The sequence below is a fragment of the Citrus sinensis genome, chromosome 6 (assembly GCF_022201045.2).
Source record: "Citrus sinensis cultivar Valencia sweet orange chromosome 6, DVS_A1.0, whole genome shotgun sequence".
Lineage (NCBI taxonomy): Eukaryota > Viridiplantae > Streptophyta > Magnoliopsida > Sapindales > Rutaceae > Citrus > Citrus sinensis.
In genome coordinates, this window is record NC_068561.1 from 20,547,965 (window position 1) to 20,569,790 (window position 21,826).

A 21,826-nucleotide genomic window follows, 5' to 3' on the forward strand; every position below is an offset into this window, starting at 1 on the left:
ACCAAAATCAACCTCATTCTCCATTGTTTTTGTCCGCACTTATCCCCATCTCCCCCGCCTCCCCCCACCCCCCCCAACCCAACACCGAGAAGTCGTTTTCATGTTAGGACTCCTTTTGACACATTCTCTACAAAGCAGTTCAGTGTTATCCACCCACGTGGACGAAGTGGACCTAATGTGTATGGTTATCAAACTATTATGGTGTTCGATGATAATATAATATCCAAACGCCGGTATTCTTTGCAACTTGGCTTCCCTGGGAGAGGAATTCTGATACGACCTGTTGATAAGTATTGAATAAGCAACAGGATTAAGAGATAAATATGCTTTTTAGGACCTTTGAATTAAGAGAAGATCATAAGAGTGCGCTTAAAATTAAGGTATTATGGTTTTACCGCTGTTTTTTTATGCAAAATAGCATCACTAGAGAGTGGGCGTTTATTAAACATTTTGGGTGTGTTTAAAATTAAATCGAAGGCACATCAATTAGAGAGTACCAAAAAGACGAGATTAAATATGGATCTCTATTAAGGAATTTTGGCGTGAGAGGTGAATGGAAACGATGGCTCAAGAAAATAAAATAAAATGTGTGTGATTCGAGCTACATGTCACCGGGTGAGTACTTTGTGCAGTAAATTTGTGCGGTGCTTAAATAACTCTAGCACGAAAGTTGATAAATAAGCCTATTGAACTTCTTAAACTAGGTAAGTAAGGATGTTTGCAGTAAAACTAAAAAGAAAAGAGAGCAATTAGTTAAAGAGAAAATTTATTACTCACAAGAGAGTGTACAAGTGTATTCAAGAGGGGTAATTTTTAAAAATCTCCCTTGAGGTTTGGGCTTGTTGCAAGTAGATGGCGAGAATTGATTTATTTGTAAAAAACCCCCTACCGTTAGTTAAGTTTAATATTGACCGTTAGTTGACCGTGCAAAGACAATATTACCCTTAACAATAGTTTGTAAACGAAAATAACTAAAAAAAAACCAAAATTATTGGTGCAAAAAGCACAAACCCTATTTTTTGACAATTTTATCATTGTCAATTCTAAAAATTTACAATATCATAGGTAAAGATTATGACTATTTCATTTTTAAATTTTTAATTTTATCTTTCTTGTAGGAATTTTAAGGAAATATCAATAATTTAAAGAGAATTTTTTAATTTTAATTTTTTATAAGAACTTTAAGAAAATATTAATAATTTAAAAAGTGTAAAATAGCTAATAATTTTGGTTTTTTTTTTAGTTATTTTCGTTTATAAACTATTTTTAAGGGTAATATTGTCTTTGTACGGTCAACTAACGGTCAATGTTAAACTTAACTGACGGTAGGGGGTTTTTTACAAATAAATCAATTCTCGCCATCTACTTGCAACAAGCCCAAACCTCAGGGGAGGTTTTTAAAAATTACCCTATTCAAGAGAGTTTGTGAGTTTTACAAGTATGCTTAAGTTATTTGTCGTGTTGTGTGTCCAAAATGATAAGTTCTTCTATTTATAGGGGGGGCTTGTCCATTAAAGAGAACTTCATGCAACTTGAGCAACTTGTTACAAAAATTTAGATATTTCTAAGTATACATAAGTGTGGAAGGTTCTAGATATGATATGTTACGAGTGCATTGTAAAATCTTAAAAATTGGATCAAACTAGCACACCTTAACTTAAATTTGGGCTCGTAGGCCTAGAATCTTAGGCGCTTAGATCGGAATTTTGGACGGCCCGTTACATACTGTTGCTTAAGGAATTGAAGGGCATTTTGGAAGTTGCCATTTGGTGTACAGCTTAGTACCGTGAAAGCTTATCTTTCTCGACGTTGGATTCCCAAATATGGTCCTATGTTGTACACACATCACATCACTTTTTAGCACCGTCGCCATTTAAGATAATGCTGAGTTACATTATATGTAAATTATATCCAGGGATGACAATGGTAAGGGGAGGAGAGGGGATCGATCTCTCTGTATTTATCCTTGATATTTTGTGTATGTTCATGTCTCCTCTTCGTCCCTATCAGAATTACTTAAGAGAATTTTCATCCATTCCCCGAATAATAATAGGGAATCCCCGATGATCTCCGATCCCCAAATAATTAATACATTTTTTTGTTTTCGATTTGAGTTAATCATATTAAAATAAAAAATTCAAATAAAAGTAAAGTTCGAAAAATATCTTACATTAATATCCATTACAAAAGTCACATACGTTAAATTAGTAAATAACGCAGCATGCAAGGGATACAAACTTCTTTTACAAATTATCATGAACAAATTAATAGTCTAATACAAAATTGTTACAAATAAAATCAAATTTAGATTCAAAATTAACTTTTTCAATGGTGGTGTGGGTACTTTATAAATGTGAACTATTCCCTTTACAGCACAATAGTTAAGTTGGAGCAAATCAAGAGCAAATATTAGATTAAATTAGATTAGATATTAAAATTGTGATTCGCTGTGGGTAATTATAACATCTAAAAATAAATAAAAAATATATTTAAGTTTAAAATATTTAATGAATATTAAAATTAAAATAAAATTTTTGGGCTAATAGAATTTATCCGATTTTTTAATGTCCTAAATAAAAATTTAGGACTTTAATTAGTTAATTAGGCCTAAAAGTTTAATAATATAAATATTTTGATATTTGTTATTTTTACCAATTTTTATAATTTTATAATTCAAATTTTATTTTTTATTTACTAGTAATTTTAAAAAATTAAAATTAAAATTAAAATGGCAAAATGGGTAGGGGATGGGGATTCCACCTCATCCCTGTCCCCTCCCTGAATAAGAAATTGGGTAAAAAAAATTTCTCGTCCCTTCCCCGAATAAGAAATTGGTATGAAATTATCCCTATATCTTCATCGAATAGGGAAAATCCCCGAGAATACCCGTCCCCGTAGGGATTTTTGCCATCTCTAATTATATCAATCTAAAAATTGTATCAAATAATTCAAGTGTTATTTGATTGGATACATTTATTGAGTTATTGAGTACAACTCTTGGACTGAACGTAAATTACAAATAATATAAGTTAGCCACAATCTTTTATTTATTATGTTTTTGCTTTTTTATATATATCATATATAATTTACACACAAAGTTATATTTTTATAAATTATCATATTATGATTCTTTTATTCGGATACGCGAACCTTTCCTTTTCATTGCCTTGCTTGAGACATCTTTATGATAATGATGCAAGAATCAAGCAAGAAACACATAATAAAAATAATAATGCCGAAAATAATTTTTAAAAAATATTCGTTGGTGTACCAATTCTATGTAGAACAATTACAACACTTAGGAGGCTCAATGAGTTGAATAAATCAACAATATGCGAAAAACATTGAAAGAGAAAGGACAAGTCTATGAGCCCCTCAAGATTGACCAAATCATCTGATGGTATTTGTTCACAAGCTTGGAATAATTGGCCATCAATTGCGTGATTTGTTTTGTCAAATCCTTTCTTCGTTTATTTTTTAAGTTATTGTTTTGTAGCCACTTGAGATTGTAGTCTAGTGGTGAACCATTGCCCTCAAAGTTAAACATTACTATAAGGACAATGGTTCGAGTCCCCACGGACTCAACATCCCTCAATTAAATATAATTGTGTGGAGACTTCTTATAACGTCTTTTTCCCTTGCGAAATGCGAGGGGAGTAGAGACATCACTCCTCTGTGAGGGGTATTTAGATGGACATATACTTCATAGAATAAAAGAGTAGAGACATCCCTCCTCTGTGAGGGGTATTTGGATGGACATGTACTTCATAGAATAAAAATGTAATAATATAAGTCCCATGTATATATATCTAATTGTAAATATCAGTGTAATGACATGCTGTCATAGCAGTTGTATATATCTGATTGTAAATATCAGTGTAATGACCTGCTATCATAGCAGTTATATATATCTTGTAAATATTAGTGTAATGACCTGCTGTCATAACAATTGTATATATCTCTGTGTAATACAGTAACCAACTGATGCTTAATTAGTTTTTTTTTTTAAAAGTTATTGTTTTGTATAAATCATTTCTTTGGAGTTTGAAAATACCTCGATCGAAAGGAGCAGGAGTGGGCTACCACCTCTCTCCTCTCTGCACGTGGCTGCATATCACTGGGTTTTCTGATATCAGCACTGAACAATACATTAAAAATAAAAAGAAAAAGGAATTTGCTCTCAGAATATGGCATAAAATGGGTAATTTTTAAAAACCTCCCCTGAGGTTTGGGCATGTTGCAAGTAGATGACGAAAATCTATTTATTTGTAAAAAACTCTCTACCGTCAGTTAATTTTAACATTGACCGTTAGTTGACTGTGCAAAGACAATATTGCCCTTAACAATAGTTTGTAGACTGACATAACTAAAAAAAAACTAAAATTGTTGGCACGAAAAGCACAAACCCTATTTTTTGACAATTTTATCCTTGTCAATTCCAAATATTTACAATATTATAGGTAAAGATTATGACTATTTCATTTTCAAGTTTTTAATTTTATCTTTCTTTTAGGAACTTTAAGGAAAAATCAATAATTTAAAGAGGATTTTTCAAGTTTTTAATTTTATCTTTTTTGTAGGAATTTTAAGAAAATATCAATAATTTAAAGAGGATAAAATAGCTAATAATTTTAATTTTTTTTTTAGTTATTTCTGTCTACAAACTATTGTTAAAGGTAATATTGTCTTTGCACAGTCAACTAACGGTCAATGTTAAAATTAACTGACGGTAGGGGATTTTTTATAAATAAATCAATTCTCGTCATCTATTTGTAACAAACCCAAACCTCAGGAGAGGTTTTTAAAAATTACCCGCAATAAAATATAGCTCAAGCGCTTAAGGTCTTTAATGCTTGTATGATATCTCTAATGGGTTATCTCAGTTGGTCGTTAGTCATCTACTTGTACATCATCAAATCACCGTTAATACATTATGTAAACTATTAGATTGTAGTTTTTTTTAACAATTATTATAGAATAAAGCAATTTTTTTTTTTTAAAAAAAAAAAAGGATGGAAGGGAGTCCAAATCCATTAGCATTTCCCTCTGCAAGTGGCCAGTGGGTGAAGATGTGGCTGCCAGAAAACGACGAACTTTCAAGAACATCAGATTTCCGCGTTCTTCATGTGTTAATTTATAAAGTTTATTTAATCTCTTTCCGGTTTTGATATTGTTTTACCACGACGGCGTCATATTCCAAATTATTATAAATATAAATAAAAAAGTATCATATTCATATTCACTGTCATCTTGTCACCCACTCTTAGTCGAAAAGTTAACTAAGTAACTATTACAACTCGTTACCTTTAACTTATTGATTTATACGTGAGAAATGTCGAGCAATAACTCGATCTGGGACGGTAAATAAGGAGTAAAATCACGTTCCGGTTGGGGCAGCAAGCAGAGAGTAAAGTACATCAATTCGGTGATAAAGAAAGAAGACGAAATAAATAAGAAAACAAAACAAAGACAATGCGAACAAATGGACCAAAAAAACCCGCGTGAACAAAACACAGTGACAACGTCAGCGTATAATAATTGCAACCCCAGACACACAGATTTGCTCTTGTCTCACTTCGCCACTCACCAAAAACCATGGCCTCACCGCCGTCACCGCCACCGTCACTCGGTCGCAGAAACTCCATATCAACCACCGTACCACTCCCCACAAAACTGAGTCTCCCGGCCAAGTCATCAAATTACTCTTACGACGACGTTTCCGCATCATCATTCGAGCTCATATCCTTAAAATCACCCTCCTCGTCCTACACTTCCCTCAAGGACCTTCTCCCTTCGTCCGGCTTCAACTCGCCCACCGCCACAGGTTCTGCTGCCAACTCCGCCTACGAAATCTCCATCCGCAACCGTCTAGTTAAACAAGCCGCCTGGGCTTACCTCCAGCCCATGTCCGCCTCCCCGGACTCCTCCACCGGCTCCCACTTCCTATGCCGTATCTGGATCAAAATCTCCTCCGCGTGTTTTCAATTAATCAGTCGCATGCTCAGTGTATTCCGTGTAAAAGAAACAGAATTTTGACTAAATAAAAAAATTAACTAATTTTTTATCATTAAACAAAGAATTGTGGGTATTTTTTTTTCCTTCTTTTTTCATCTGTACAATTGATCAAGCAGAGCAATTGACGTGCAATCTTTTTGGCGCCAATTCTAGTGCTGTGGTTTCTGACGCCGGAGCCTTTGGCGAGCTTGGAGTAGACTTTCGTTGGGCGTGCCTGGCGTGGTGGGCGAGTCTGGGATGTAACCGTCTTCGGGGGAACCGGGTTCCGATGTGACCCGCATGTTGACTTGCGCGAGATTGGATTTCGTCGGCTCCGACACGGCCCGGTTGATTGTGCTGGACCGCGGGGATGCGAATCCGAATTTGGACTTGCCCGGTTTTGGCGTTCTGGGTGAGTTAAACCCGTTTTCCGGTGGCGGCGGCGCGCTCGGTGCATGCTGCTTCTCACCGTTGTGTTTCTGATTCTGCAAATTATTTTAAGTTTGTGTGGTAGCTTTGGTTACAAGTTAAATTGAACACGCAACTTGTGAACTTAACTAACTATCAACACTAGTATTTATTATTGAAGAGTGTAATTCTGGTATTGCGTATGAGAGAACTGACGATAAAATTGTTTGCTTCGTTTTGGGTTGCTTTCACTTGGAAGCATGAACTTGGCTTCGAGTTAGTGATCATTTCCATAATTGTGAAAATTTTACCTCATGGGCAGGGGCGTTAGAGAACCTAGCAGATTGGCCAGCCAAGAACTTGATTATGTCAAAGAATTTCTCTTGACTCAGTTCTGCGCAATTTTGCCAATAGTAAATAGCCAGATCCCACAGTCTTGCTCTCAATTCCAGAATCCTTCTATCAATGTCTGTTTCGTGCTTCGACACGTAAGGCCTCAACACACTTTGATAAACAAACCCAGTTCCCTGCATCATCAAAACCAAAGTTGCCAGTTACAGATATGATCGCTTTGCTTCTGTTTCTTGTATTTACCAGATAGAGTTTGTTGTTTTCTAATAACCTGTGTCTTTGGAGACCACAAGTAGATGAAAAATGCCAGTTTCAGCTCGCCATACATCGGAAACCTTTCACGTGAAACAAGCACAAAGTTGTAAATGTAATTTTCTATTGCAAAAAAAAAAGTGCAAGATTTGCAGAGGAGTATCGAGTGTGCATACCATGAAGCAATTGCATCAAGAAACCTCTCAAGAACTGTCAACATTGCCACAAGGATCCTGCAAAATTGTAGAGAAATAAGTCATTTGCCGAAGCCTGAAAGGTGATCTGGGCAAGTTACTCGATTGGATGGTGTCTAATCAATTCATCTCTACTTCCAGCTACATCATAAATTCAGAATATAGTAATAAATTCTTCTTTTGAATTCGTTAACCCGACATGTAAGAAGATGATCAAAAAAAATAAATACAATCTGAAATTACCAATCAAAGTTTCCGGTCGAAAAATAATTGCGGAACCTAACTCCCATACCATTCAAGGCATTCAGGCATTGATGGTCTCAACTTCTTTTCATAGAATTAATTATTGACTATTTCTAACAGATTAAGAAGAAGAAAAAAAAAAAACAAACCAAATACCAAAGATTAATCTTACCAATATTTGCACCAGAACCTGAGTTGGTCTATCTCAACCCTGTTCTTCTCCACAATTTTATAGCATTCAAACGCTGGATATGCGTAACCAAAAACCAATCTGGCATCCAAAAATGATAGTTAAAAAATGAAGTTCCAAGAAATGAATCCCAAAAATAAAAGTATATGGAGAAACAAAAATAAATAAATAAAACATGATAAAGAAAAAAACTTCAATGAAAGTTCATATATTACATAAGGCATCTAGTGATGAAATCTCCCAACATCTTTGATTCTTTGTGTTAACGATTTAATACCCGCCAAAAAATTCCTGAAACAAACAACACAAAATCGTCTTTTTTTATATTCAATGCACTTTTTCAAATTAAACTAGAGACAAAAACAAGAAACCTGTGATCTACGGCAGGAACGATCAAAATCTTGAACAAATGGACATTTGACGAGTTCAAACGCCGCGTCCGAATGAAGAAAAAGTAATAACAGTCAAATTCGAGAAACAAAAATGTTGTGAAAGAGATTGGAAAATTCTTTAGAAGAAGCGTTGTTCAACCTTTAAGAGAAGGATCCCCGATTCTTCAAAACAGAACAGAGAGTCCAGAAACTTGACATAAAAGTTAAAAAAGTTTATAGGGAATGTGGGTACTTATATATAAATATAATAGGCGACTGCAAGTTATTATCAAAATGCTATTTATTTAATTAATAAAAATGAAGAACTGAATCAGGCACAAACAAAGAAGCGACTGCATTAAAGAGAAATTAAAAAAAAATGAAAGAGAAGGGGGGGATCTTCTTTCTCTTGCACCAGACGCTTCTTTGTTGTTTATTTTATTTTATTTTTACACGCAAATCAGCGAGGAGGGGATTTCTTGGGATTCTTCAAACGGGTTTACCGGTTTGGCAGTTAAAAGGGCCTTATAAGGGTATTTATGTAATTTCGTAACCAATCTAGCGGTAAAAATAATAGTTTGTGGAGGTTGAAGAAGTAAAAGTTGGAACTAACTATTTATACCCGACTCCTGCCTTTGACGCTTGGCTTTCTTCTCTATCTTCTCGCTTTTAGAAAATTTATCTTGTTTTGGTTTTTAATAAGTTTTAAAATTCATTTTGTTTAATAATATATATCTATTTTTATTTTTAGCTTTTCTTAAAGTGGTGTCCTTAATCTATTTTTACATGGGAACGTGGAATACTACTTTGGTTTTTCAACTCGTTCATATCTTTTTTTTTTAAAGATTTTGAATAAGAGTAAGAGTAATACGCTACATTGGTTAGATTCAAATTTAATTTTATGACATCGATAATATATTATTTATTTTAAAACTAACCAAGCGAATGACGTATGAGGTAATAATACGCTCAAAATAATTTAAAATATTGTATTGCTTATTCATGGTCTTACGAAGAACCCTTTTGTTGAAAAAGAAATCAGTGCGAGGGCATCAATGATTAGGACGATGATGGTTAAATTAAAGAAGTTTAGCCGCAAGAAAGGGCAATAATTTGTTAACTTTTGTTCTTTTTGCTTTAGTCTGGGACCCAAGCAAAAACCTGTTGCTTCAGAGTCTTCCAATGGAAAAAGTACATAATAGTTGCTTATTGAATTAATGTTTAGAAACATAATTGAATGTTCCTAGAAACCTCACTTTTAGTCCAGATTCCACGTCTCTCACATTCAATGATGATTTGTGCTGAAGTAAGATTTTTAGGTTGTTCTTATCTCAATTAATTGTAATAAAATCAGATTTTGCTCATATTTCAATGAATTGTAATAAGGTAAAGAATGCATTAGCTAAATTTTGCTCTCTTTCTTTTATTTCTCTCATATGAGTGGAAGATTTTCCACCTCTTTTATTTTGTTATAAATCTAAAACCAAAATAAAATATTACTTCTCAAAAAAAATTATTATAATGTCTTCGGTTAATTTTCTTTTTTCTTTTTTTAAATACAACAGTTTCCTATTCATTTCCCATTTGAAATTTATATAAAAGGAGATGTTGTAATCAATGATGTTAACAGTGATAATATCAAACACTTGGGGTCGTTATGTTAGGTCAACCTATTAACCAAAAATAATTGTCACCATTCATTCTATATATATATATATATATATATATATATATATATATATATATATGCATGCTTTGATGTTCTGAATCCATATAAATTCAGTCAACATATAATTGGTCATACTATGATTTTTTTTATTATAAAAAAACTAGCTTTTTAATTGGATGATTTGATGAGTGGGTTAAAATAATCTTCTAGTTGGAGTTATTTTATCAAGAAAATTAAAATAATCTTTAGTTGGGGTTAGTTTAAAAGAAAATTATAATTTGATTGACAGAATAACCACAAAACTTTGACGATGAATTGGACAACAAAAGATTAGTCAACTAATCTCGGTGGTCTTAAAGGAGGAAAAATAAAAAATAAAAAAAGCATCGTATGAGTTCTGGAAGAGTGATTAAAATTTCTAATATCATGAGATCATTTTATTGAAGAGTTTTCAACATCACGTAAATAGAATGAAATTTCGCAGTAAATTTCAAAGCATTTGCGATCACTGCTTGCGTCTCGGTATGTAATTAAGCTTATGCTCATTTTATTTGAAGAAGTCAATTAAATTACTCTTTTTTTTTTAACAAAAATGTTACATTTATTACCTTGATCTAAACATGCTTCCTTGAACAAATATAGCAGGAGACCATGTGCAGTTTCTAGTTTATCCCATTTCTCCACTTAAATACTCTTTTATCATAAATCATACATGTCTTTTTGGTTTTTATCCAACCCCACATGAATCAGAGAATGATATACTTCATGTGTAGAGGACTTTAGGTCATTGAGTTGAGCCTTCTTGTGCTGGGCCTAGCCAACAACATCTACAGGTTCATAAGTACTAGACTTACTTATTAAATTATAAAATGGTAATATTTGACTTACTTATTTTATCTTGTCAATTCTATTTTTTAGTAAATTTTATTTATTTTAAAAATTATCTTCATTCATCACAATCAATAAATACCCATCTAAAAGAAAGTTTGTAAAAAATAATATTAAAGAAAAAAAAAGAAAACTGATGAATATGTTTGTAATTTTCAAATTTATAAATTATAATTGCGATAACAAATCTGGAATCCCCTTCTCTATCCTTATTATATGAACTGAAAACAACCATTAACTCTTGCAACACTGAAGACATACAAATACCCTCATTCTAGGGGGAAATAATAATAATAATAATTGTTGATGCAATTTTTTGCTCAATGTACAACGATTGATTTGTGTTTCAGACTTTCTTCTAAATCAAGTTCTGTGGCTTTTTTTTTTTCCTTGAGGCGAGTGTCTCAAATTACATGTCTCCTTATTGTTAATTGTTCTGCAAAAGGAAACAATTATCAAAGGGTGCCGGGGTTGCCAGCAATAACCCTCCGATGCTCAAGTCAGCCTTTTAAATTTGATTGTAGAGAGAGAATTTAAAGAGAGAATGACAACATTTCCTTACCTTTTTTTCTCTTACCTTCAAATGGAGAGTCTTAGTCTTTATATAGGCAATTTGATCCGTGAGGTGGAGGTGCCATCATGACACATGACATTGTCTTAGTGACAAGTGTCTGCAAAACTCATGCATAAAGACACCTGACACTATATGTCAAGCTTATTCATGACAAGTCTTCTTTGAACATTTGTCCTAATTTCGAGCTCTTGGCCTTCATCAGCGTTGAGCACTTCGGCTCTTGTGTTGGTTCCCTATAAAGAGGATTGGTTTTGTGGTATTTCACATGTATGCAACTTTTGTAGAATATTACTTTCAAGCAGTGGTTGAATATCTAGGCCATTATTTGTATAAAAAAATAGACCTAGGTCATTCCTTACAAAGAATTGACATAGATCGCTCTTTGTAGAAACATGTTTTTGACGCTTTGTCGAAAACTCGCCCTTTGGGCGTTTTACTTAGAATAAACATAAGTTATTATTTATAAAGAGTGGACCTAAGTCACTCTCTGTAGAAAAATGTCTTTGGCGCTTTGTTGACAACTCACCATTTGGGTGTTTTACCTATAATAGACCTATGTCATTCTTTATAAATAGTGGACTTAGGTCTCTCTTTGTAGAAACACTCATTTACGTTTTCCCAAAAAATCGCCCTTTGTGCATTTACTTAGAATGGATCTAGGTCCTTTTTATAGAAAATGGATCTAGGTCATTCTTCATAAAGAATGGACCTAGGTCTTTCTTCGTAGAAACACTCATTTACGTTTTGTTAGAGAACCACCCCTTGGGCATTTACTTATAATGGACCTAGGTCAATTTATTCTTTATAAAGAATGAGCCTTGGTTGCTTTTTATTGCTCCTATATTTTTCGTGGGTTTTAGGCCTTTCATAATTTGGTCTAACAGAGGCTCCTCAAGTCTTACTTTTCAATTTTGAGAAGTGAGACATTTTTTTGTACTTTTTATTCGACTTTTTTTGGGGTTTTCTTATTACGAATTAAATTTCAAGGTTTAAAATTTCTCTAAAGCACTTAGCTTAGTAAAATTGGTCTATAACCAACCTCACATACTTCATTTAATGTTTTGTAGCTCTCTACAATCTATCTTAATTTAACAATTATTGAAAATCATAAAAATAAGGAGTTAGTAAAAGTATCTTTTTAAAAGAGATACTTGACTTTCTAAATGGTATGTGAGAATTTTCTTACAGTTATTTGGCGAGCTACTGCTGAAGCTCTTCGAGTGCTCATCGATCTAAGAAGCAATATCAAATCTTTTCGAGAAAGGTCATCATTTGAAACTGAATTGCTCCAATGGTAAATAATTTTGTAGATAATGACCCTAATCAATTCTCATAGATACTTGCCCTTAGGCATTTTGGTCGAGATCAACCAAAGCTTTAAACACTCATCCTTAGATGTTTTAGTCAACATCCGCTCTTGGGAGATTTAGTCAATAGTTGCCTTCAAGCTTTTTGACATTGACCTTAAGGCTCTTCTCGTCAACATTAACTTTGGAACGTTTTTATTTAGAACATGTCTTTAGGTATTCCAGACAATTATTTGTCTTTTAATGTTTTACTTAGAGTATTTTCCAAGCACGAAATACCCTCAGGTCTTTTATCGTAATTCGGTTGTGGGCAATCTCCTTTGAAAACTAATTTTAAGTGATTAGACCTAGGTCATTCTTTGAAAGAAAGGACCTAGGTCATTTTATCATAATTTGCCCGTGGACAGTTTCCTTTGAAAACTAATTTTAAGTGATTAGACATATGTCGTTTTTTAAAAGAAATGACTTAGGTCCTTTTATCATAATTCACCCCGTGGGCAGTTTAGTAGAACTTCGCCCGTAGGCGCTCTCGTTAGAATGATTTTTCTAAGAATTGGACCTAGGTCATTTTGCACAAGAATAAACTTAGGTCTTTTTATTAAAATTCACATGTGGACACTTTCTACCTAGATCATTCTTTAAAAGAAATGACCCAGGTCTTTTTATCATAATCTGTCCGTATGTGTTTTCCTTAGAAAATTAATTTTAAGTAATTGAACCTAGGTCTCTTTTACGATAATCCGCCCGTAGGCATTTTCTTTAAAAAATTAATTCTAAGTAATTGAACCTATGTCTCTTTTACGATAATCCGCACATAGGCGTTTTCCTTAGAAAATTAATTATAAGTAATTGAACCTATGTCTCTTTTATCATAATCTGTCCATAGGCGTTTTCCTTAGAAAATTAATTCTAAGTATTTTGACCTAGGTCTCTTTTACAATAATTTACCCGTAAGCGCTTAGAAAATTAATTCTAAGTAATTGAACCTAGGTCACTTTTACCATAATCTGCTCGTAGGCGTTTTCCTTAGAAAATTAATTCTAAGTAATTGAACATATGTCTCTTTTTGTCGTTAATTACGTGTCTTCTTGTCGTTAATTATTCTGCAAAAAGAAACAATTATCAAAGGATGTCGGGGTTGCCGGCAATAATCCTCTGACGCTCAAGCCAACCTTTTAAATTTGATTGTAGAGAGAGAATTTAGAGAGAGAATGACAACATTTCCTTACCCCTTTTTCTCTTACCTTCAAATGGGGAGTCTTAGTCTTTATATATGCAATTTGATCCGTGAGGTGGAGGTGCCATCATGACACGTGGCATTGTCTTAGTGACAAGTGTATGCAAAACTCGTGCATAAAGACACCTGACACTATGTGTCAAGTTTGTTCATGACAAGTCTTCTTTGAACATTTGTCCTGATTTCGAGCTCTTGGCCTTCATCAGCGTTGAGCACTTCGGCTCTTGTATTGGTTCCTTATAAAGAGGATTGGTTTGAGAAATGCAGGTTTATGAGATAAATTGACTGGATCGAATATCATTACTCAAAATTATGCCTCAGGGTGATACTTACAAAAATGTATTGTGGGTTTGGGGTTCTCCATTTAAAGATCTTCAAATACTAAAGAGTTGTGCTTGTCTTGGTCATGTACATATAACATGCAGCAAATCATAAGTTTAAGAATTGCTTAAATAAGTGAAGAGACAGTAAAACAAATAAACAAATCAAATTCGACTCGAATCTTAAAACGAAATAGGTCAAAATTTTGCTGGCTTGAATTCAATTTGCTTACTAAATGAATTTTTAATTTGATTCGTTTAATTCATTTAGTATAATTAATGAACGAGTCGAAACACATCTAGATTCCTTTTCAATCCATCTAATTCATTTATCCTATAATAAACTAATCGAATTGAATATGGATTCGTTTACAATTCTTTTATAAAAATATTAATTTATAAAAAAATTTAAAAAAAACTACAAATTCAACATCCTACAAATTATAAATAATCAAAATCAAATTCTAATAAGTTTAAAACATGTAGTCATCCAAACAACAAATTACAAATCTTTAAGAATACAAATAATTCAAATTCAAATTGAATTCACTCATTTATTAAATGAATTTTAAATGAATAAAGGAACCAGTGACTTTAAATTTAGATTCGATTCATTTGTTTAGCGAATTGAATTTAATTTATTAATTTATTAAACGAATCACTGTTTTCAAATTCAAATCCATTCAATTTATGTCGAATCAAATTGAATAATTGAATTTTGATCAAGATTGACATTCCAATTAATAAACCTTTTAACCTTTATTTATGACATTGTACTATATCGTAGTAACTGGCTCGGAGTTGAGAATGATTATACACTTCGGTCGTTGTAAGTTACATCCTTCTATTCTCTTTGGAAAATGTTGAAATACTTTCTTTTGGACGCACAAATTTCAACAAAATCACTAAAAAGTAAAGACAATTTTTTTATACACTACAAGATAATATCACGTGCATTAATTAATTTTCTTCTCAAATTGAATTACCTTATTTATTTTTATCAAATTTTGTGTTCATATAGTATTACTCCTTTTTCTTCGTTTCTGTATTTTTAACCCGACGAGAGGAGAGAGCTCTAAAGAGAGGAGACCAATTTTCAGAAGTCGTTGAAAGAACGATAAATGCTATCTATATAATAAAGACCAAATTTGCACGCATTAATTTTAAAATTGATGACAAAAATGACTTTCGATAATATATGTTCCTGTGAGTTGTGTGACAAGTGGACTGAATCACTGGATATTTCGCAAGGACTGAGACAAAGTCCAAAAGATATAAAAGGAATTTCAGTTGCATAGATAATAATTAAATAATGCTGGTAGATTTAAAATGCTACGTAGCCTTGTTTTTTCAACACCCCGACTACTCAGTCGCTCAAAAATCTCCCATAATTACAGGTACTAATAAATTAGATGGCTCACTAACAGGTTAAGCTGAGTGAGAGGACCCATTTGATTTTCTCTGTGATTTTCTTACTCTGTTTCAGGGCGAGTAGTAGTGATATGGGTTCTGAAAATCTGCTCTCTCAATCTAACAAATCTGTCAATTTGCGGCTTTCCAATGTGTCCATGTATGAATTTCATCATACATCAATACCCACTCCCCCCAAAGAAAAGAATTTGTGTTGATAACTGCATTTTGATTTTTGTTTCCTGGCCAGTTACACAGCTGAAGTACTAGAGATTGAAGCTGATGATCCCAAATTGCATGTTTTATTTGTTCCCGGAAACCCAGGTTTGTTTTTGTTGTTGTTGTTGCTGCTGCTGTTGATTCAGTTGTCATAATTAATTAATTCATTAGAATGTAGGACTTAGGTTGGTGGGTGTTTCACAGGTGTTATTACATTTTATAAGGATTTTGTGCAATCATTATATGAGCATCTTGGAGGAAATGCATCAATTTCAGGCAAGACTTAATAAGTGTTTCTTTGTCATGATATAGTCTTTCTTTCTTTAACAAAAGTATTCTTCAACTTTTGGGATATGATTTTTATGCTAATTTGTGATGCATTTAGTACAGCTATTGGCAGTGCAGCTCAAACGAAAAAGGTACATAATTCTTATAATCTTAACTTAAGAATTCTTGATAATGTAAAATGGAAGAAGTAGTACTTGATATTAGTTAACATGAAATCTCTGCATTTTTTATTCATGCGTCTAAGCTGCTGCCAGTTATGCTGATATGTTGAGAAACATAAATGGAGCTGGAATTTTGATAACAAAAATGTTTTTGAGATTTCGGTGAAAGTTCTATATTTGGTTCCTCGATTATGCCTTGTCTTACTAGTGATTGTGTTGTGTTAGGAGTATTATTTCAGATTTATTTCCATAATTTAGTGACAAAATTAACCGAAGACAATATGTTTCTCTATGGGCTATGAACTAATCTCTTCATTTAATGACTGCTTGGAAGCTAGAGTACCAACGTAAATACTTTTTTATGAAAGTATCTTTTTTGAATCTCTCTTAAAAACAAAATTGGTAATATGGCATATTTGATAATTTGTCTACATTTTGCTCTGGGGTTTCTAAGTAATCTAAATAAGTAGTGGAGATCACCTATAGTATACGAGTACTATCTGTTTTAGTTGCAAAACAAACTCAGAAACTCTGTCAATCAAGAGTTGGTATTGGCGATAAATTTGGTAGAGAGGTTACCAAAACCACTTGAATGTTTTCTTTGTGATCATAATAGTGTAGGCTGCAACCTTCTGGAGATGAAATTTCTCTTCTTTTACTAGTTTATTTTCTCAATGGAAAGAAATAGAGAAAGCTTCATAAATTTAAGAACAGTGAGCCACTTCATCAAAAGAAGCATTAATAGGCAGTTGCAAAGGAATTATATGCAATTCAACTTGTTTTTGTTACTTTGCTTGTTTGATTGGTAATGCAGCTACCCTTCTAGAACTTGATCTTATATCCTTTTCTTTCACCTTCTTGTCAGAACTATGATCATGGAAGGCTGTTTTCTCTTGACGAACAAGTAGAGCATAAGGTAGCCTTCTGCTTGCCATACCAGCCTGGTAATAGTGACAACTAGTTCATTACAGTTGCAAATTTATCATTTGTTTGCTAAAAATAATGTTCTGTGGTGGTACAAAATTAAATTTAGACTTTGTTAATTGGTTTGCATGAGTTAGAACAAGTTACTCGCTGATAGCAAGGATTGAGGTACTTTTTGTTCCATGTCTCTAGCTAAATAGTTCCCTAAAAATTTGATTAGATCATGTTCATCTATCTTATTACCTCTAGGTGCTTTTCCATTTCTCGCTTTCTTAGTACTTTTGAGTTGTTCGGTGTAACTCTTCATTATGCTATATTATGAGCTCCATTTGATCTTATACTTTTTGCAGATGGACTTCATCAGACAGGAATTACAGAATACAGAAGTTCCTATAGTACTGGTGTGACTATTTATACTGTAATTCATTTTATAGTTCTATACAATGCTGATTTTTTTAATCTACCTTGTCATCTATAAAAGATGACTGTAAAAGGTCAATGCTATTGTAGGATCATGTTAATAGTCTTTCAGCTAAACTGCTAACTATATAAAAGAGTTTTTTGTAGTCTAGTTTGGTTTGGTTTTTTAATAGTTGGTAGCTGACTTACATTTCTGTCTCTGAAGGTTGGGCATTCTATCGGTGCATATGTAGCTCTTGAAATGCTAAAGAGGTCTTCAGAAAAGGTGATGATCATATTCAATAAAATTTGATGTTTCAATACACATCATCCTGCTTCGCACATCATGGGGGCATGGGAGGGGGAGGGGAACTGCACAATGAATGATTTTTAAATATATTGTTATTCATATACAATTTTGGCCCTAAAATTGTATTTTGGTACTTTGGCTACCTTATTTTGTTGCCTTTTACACCTTCTAACCCCAATTCTAGTTTCCGATTTATCCTTGTCTCACATGTTTCTAACTTTTAAAACCTTTTCGTGACTACTTAATCTTGCTGCAATAGGTGATATATTACATTGGACTGTATCCATTTTTGGCGCTAATCCGGCCATCAGTAACACAATCGATTATTGGGAAAGTTGCAGCGTAATGTTCTTCATCATTATGAGTAACATTACTTCCCCCTATTTACATGCTGTAGTTGTGTGGAGGCTTCCTTTGTGTTTTATCAGCACTAAGAGTATTTGTTAATGCACATGTGTTCCTAGTGTGTGTCCATTTTCCACCTCTCACTTTGGGTTCACTTATTGGAACTTTGGGCTGGTACAAGTGATTGGATTGCTGCCTTTATGAATGAGTTTTTATTTGACATTCTCTATGAAAACTTAATGGTCCTTATTCTTCTGAGTTGTTGACCTGACACTAATCTGTGATAAAACAAAATTTGTGAGTTGCAGGTCTAACATTGCATCAACTGCTCTTAGTTACATTATAGCATCTTTGGGAATATTACCTAGTAAAGCATTAAGATTTCTTGTATCTAACTCTTTGGGAAGGTCATGGTCAGCTACTGCAGTAGAGGCTGCTTGCACTCACTTATCACAGGTGAGGTTAACCTTTTTCAAAAGATTAAAGAGTTGGCTTTTTATCTTGCAAAAACACTGCTCAAGAGAATTTAAATGCTATTTTTTTCTCATTTCTCTTACTGCATTATTAAATCTTTATATGCCTAATAGCTACTTGTCTGTCTCCGAGGACCTTCTAATTATCATCTAATAGAAATGTGATTCCTTCTTAGTTATAGTAAAATAATAGATATTTGTGCAGAAGATTAAACTTTAGGTATTTGATCGTAAATGTATTCTACTTTTTGAATTCAAAATAACTTGTTTCAAATTTCATTTCTTTTCAGTATCATGTTATGAGGAATGTGCTCTTTATGACAATGACAGAGTTTAAACAGGTAAAATCTTGATTTACGGATATATTAATTGTAGGAGGTAATGATGCGGTATTTTCTTACTATTCAACAATATTTATTTTCATCCTCCAGTTTTATGGCTGTGTTCTTCTATGTAGACCATTGTATAAACAACACCATCTTTCTCCAATGACGTTTTACAAATTTTCCATTGTTGCACCACAGATGTTTTACGAATTTGCCAAGTTTTATCCAAAAGTATCTCAAGTTCAATTCTTCTGCTTACTTGTATATGGCATGGTAAAATATGTCAAAATCCCTACATAGTTTGAATTCAGAAATTGAAGTTGGTACTAGTAAAACCAGTATATAGGCTTCGATGAAGTCTGCAATGCACATATGGGTTCAATGTCCTCTTCCGACTTGGCTTTCATCATGTATAATACTTATAGTTAATTGCCCATGTACATCTCATTCTAAATGTAACCCAGTTCAGTCAAAGTGTTACATTTGAATGCTTATATGACATTTTTTTCAACTCAATGAATCAGTGAGGAAGAAATATTGAACTCATAGCTAGTGATAATGTTACTCTTTGCATAAATGTTATTCTTTTAGAGTGACATTATCTAATAGGATTTCATTAATCGAAGCATACATTCATTTAAACTGGTAAAAAGATTAAAATTCTCCTCCTTTTGTGCTTAGTTTTGAGTTACTTTTGCCATGGGTGTTTTCCTGTCATGCAATTTACTTTATATCTGCAATATGACTGTTTATCAACTTATGAGTATACAATTTAGATAATAATGTTGCGCTGACTATTGTTCATTGTTTGTTAGCTAACAAAAACTCCAGATTGGGCATTTATGAGAGAAAATCAGAGTAAAATTGCATTTTTGTTTGGTGTTGATGATCACTGGGGTCCACAAGAGCTGTATGAAGAGGTAAGGATGAATTCATCAATTTTTTTTTCTTTTCCTTTTTCAAAGATCATTTTATTATGTGAAAAGCTTCATATGCTTTTCATGTATTTAGCACCTTCATTGGAATATACAAGTAGGAGGAAGTCATATGTATGCAGATTAGATTGAATAGTAGCTTATATGTTTGACTATGGCCTTGCAATGGTACCTCCTCACGTCTTCCCTCCCACCCTCAACCTTTAGCAGTTCATAAGTGACTTGAAGTCTTGAATAACCTATAGTTTGGTTAGTACTCAAGGCACTTCTTCATCAAGAAGGGCATTCTAGTTAACCTCATATTTTGCTTGATGAGCATGACATATTGTTCTTTCTTCTAGCATTCTCCCGTTGATTGTCTAGGCTCTCTCGTTTTCAAGCCTCACTTGGTGCTCACAGATCTCTAAGCAAGTCCCTGATGTTCCTCTAGCAATTGAAAGGCATGGCCACACTCATAATTTTTCTTGCTCTGAGGCTGGTTCAGCATGGGTTGCTTCTCATGTAGCTGGCTTGATAAAGAATAAAATTCCAAGTCCAAGCAAGTAAGGTCAGACCGTTTATTTGCTGCGTATTTTGTTTTCCGTGGTTACATTTCTCAAATTGTATTCACTTTGCTAGTGAGTTTCAATTTCCTTCACAGTAAGATTCAATTTTCATAAAATCTATAGACCTTCGCCATGCCATATCATCTCTATAATCATACATTACTATCGATACCATGGTAACAGACAAACATGAACGTTTATACATAAAATATTAATGAGTGTGAATTGTTACTATGGTATTCGTACCCTGTGGTACAGTTGCCAATTTGATGTTAGAGGCAAACCCAAAGTTATAATTACTTGAGCTTGATCTCTATATCATAAGATTATAGTTGCTCTACAGGATGAGATTGAGATCAATGATGATGATGTTTGTGCTTGTAATAGAATTATCCTCTAATAATTTTTAATTATTAGGAAGCAGAAACAACAAAGAATGCCAGCAGTATCACAAGCTTTTCTGGCAGGAGACTTGGTCATGTTAGCTTTGTAGTTAGTGTCCCGTGACTCTTGGTTTTTTGGACCTAAATAGTTTGTTAATAAAATCCCGAATCGATTACTTTAACACTAATCTTGCTAAAATTATCAACATTGAGGACAAAACGGCGTGCCAGCGTGGGGCGATGATATCATTTTTAAACATCTTTCATATTCTTGGTACAATATTAAATGGACAGAAATAATTGCTAAATCAATTATCATTTCATCAGCTAACATAATCCAAAATTCCAGAGTGCAGGATGACCGCAAGATTATTGTAACAAAGATTTGTAACTAATAGAATAATTCTTGAACTTGGGGGATTCGTTGGTTAATTCGCCAGCGAGTCTTTTTGAGCAAATTTACACGATAACTTTTACGGGACCCAAATTTGTGTGCCTTCAAACGTAACATGTGCGGGGGTGATTAATTCAGAGTCCCTTTTTTACTAAGAACGGCTTTCTTCTTAAGTAGTTAAATGATTCGAAGGAGGGGGAAAAAAAAAGAGAAAAATTAGAAGAAGATCCATCCAAATTTTGATACTCGTTATTCCTGCACGTTGTGGATACCCGCGTACGGTTAATGGCATGGGATCCATTTTGTAAGATCTGAACCGTTGGAGGAAAATCCAATAGGTCGTAAATAATAATTCTTATTATACGGGCAAATCCATAATCATTCTTGCTGTCATCAATGCCAGTGTAAATGTGTAATTTTCAAGTAACCCCCCATCAGACCTTACGTTTTTTTATTTTTAATTCTTCAGTAAATACTTTATCTTAATTTGTTCAACGTGGGAAACATTATTGTGTGTCCCATGGATCATACATTCGTAATTAGGGATGGTAAAAATTTCTACGGGGACAGGTACCTTCAGGGATTTTCTCCATTCGGGGAGAGTATGAGGATAATTTCATATCTAATTTCTTATTCGGGAAGGGACGGAGAAATTTTTTTACTCAATTTTTTATTCGGGGAGGGGATGGGGATGAGGTGGAATCCCCTACCCATTT

At 33.4% G+C, this 21,826-nt stretch overlaps 2 protein-coding genes across 10 annotated transcripts; one reads left to right on the forward strand and one right to left on the reverse strand.

The window, feature by feature from the left end:
* Positions 1 to 5,365: 5,365 nt before the first annotated feature.
* Positions 5,366 to 8,475, reverse strand: LOC102616801 (putative HVA22-like protein g). 2 transcript variants are annotated; one of them, XM_006481502.4, is made up of 7 exons: positions 8,164 to 8,475; positions 7,848 to 7,923; positions 7,615 to 7,713; positions 7,182 to 7,238; positions 7,025 to 7,088; positions 6,714 to 6,929; positions 5,366 to 6,479 (listed from the first exon to the last, which is right to left on the reverse strand). In XM_006481502.4, the coding sequence occupies exons 2-7, from the start codon at positions 7,877 to 7,879 to the stop codon at positions 6,165 to 6,167; spliced, it is 783 nt and encodes a 260-aa protein (XP_006481565.1). In that variant the 5' UTR covers positions 7,880 to 7,923; positions 8,164 to 8,475; the 3' UTR covers positions 5,366 to 6,164. The 2 variants fall into 2 exon arrangements, with proteins under 2 accessions (XP_006481565.1, XP_006481564.1); XM_006481501.4 differs by having other exon boundaries at positions 8,004 to 8,475.
* Positions 8,476 to 15,189: 6,714 nt separating this feature from the next.
* LOC102615335 (uncharacterized) lies at positions 15,190 to 20,898 on the forward strand. Of its 8 annotated transcripts, none has more exons than XM_025099991.2 (14): positions 15,190 to 15,395; positions 15,485 to 15,568; positions 15,659 to 15,732; positions 15,832 to 15,903; positions 16,018 to 16,046; positions 16,942 to 17,020; positions 17,351 to 17,418; positions 17,626 to 17,685; positions 17,969 to 18,051; positions 18,363 to 18,510; positions 18,818 to 18,868; positions 19,669 to 19,773; positions 20,152 to 20,335; positions 20,751 to 20,898. In XM_025099991.2, the coding sequence occupies exons 1-13, from the start codon at positions 15,328 to 15,330 to the stop codon at positions 20,332 to 20,334; spliced, it is 1,104 nt and encodes a 367-aa protein (XP_024955759.1). In that variant the 5' UTR covers positions 15,190 to 15,327; the 3' UTR covers position 20,335; positions 20,751 to 20,898. The 8 variants fall into 8 exon arrangements, with proteins under 8 accessions (XP_024955759.1, XP_024955760.1, XP_006481561.1 ...); XM_025099992.2 differs by having other exon boundaries at positions 20,758 to 20,898; XM_006481498.4 differs by lacking the exon at positions 20,751 to 20,898 and having other exon boundaries at positions 15,200 to 15,395; positions 20,130 to 20,407.
* Positions 20,899 to 21,826: the final 928 nt, after the last annotated feature.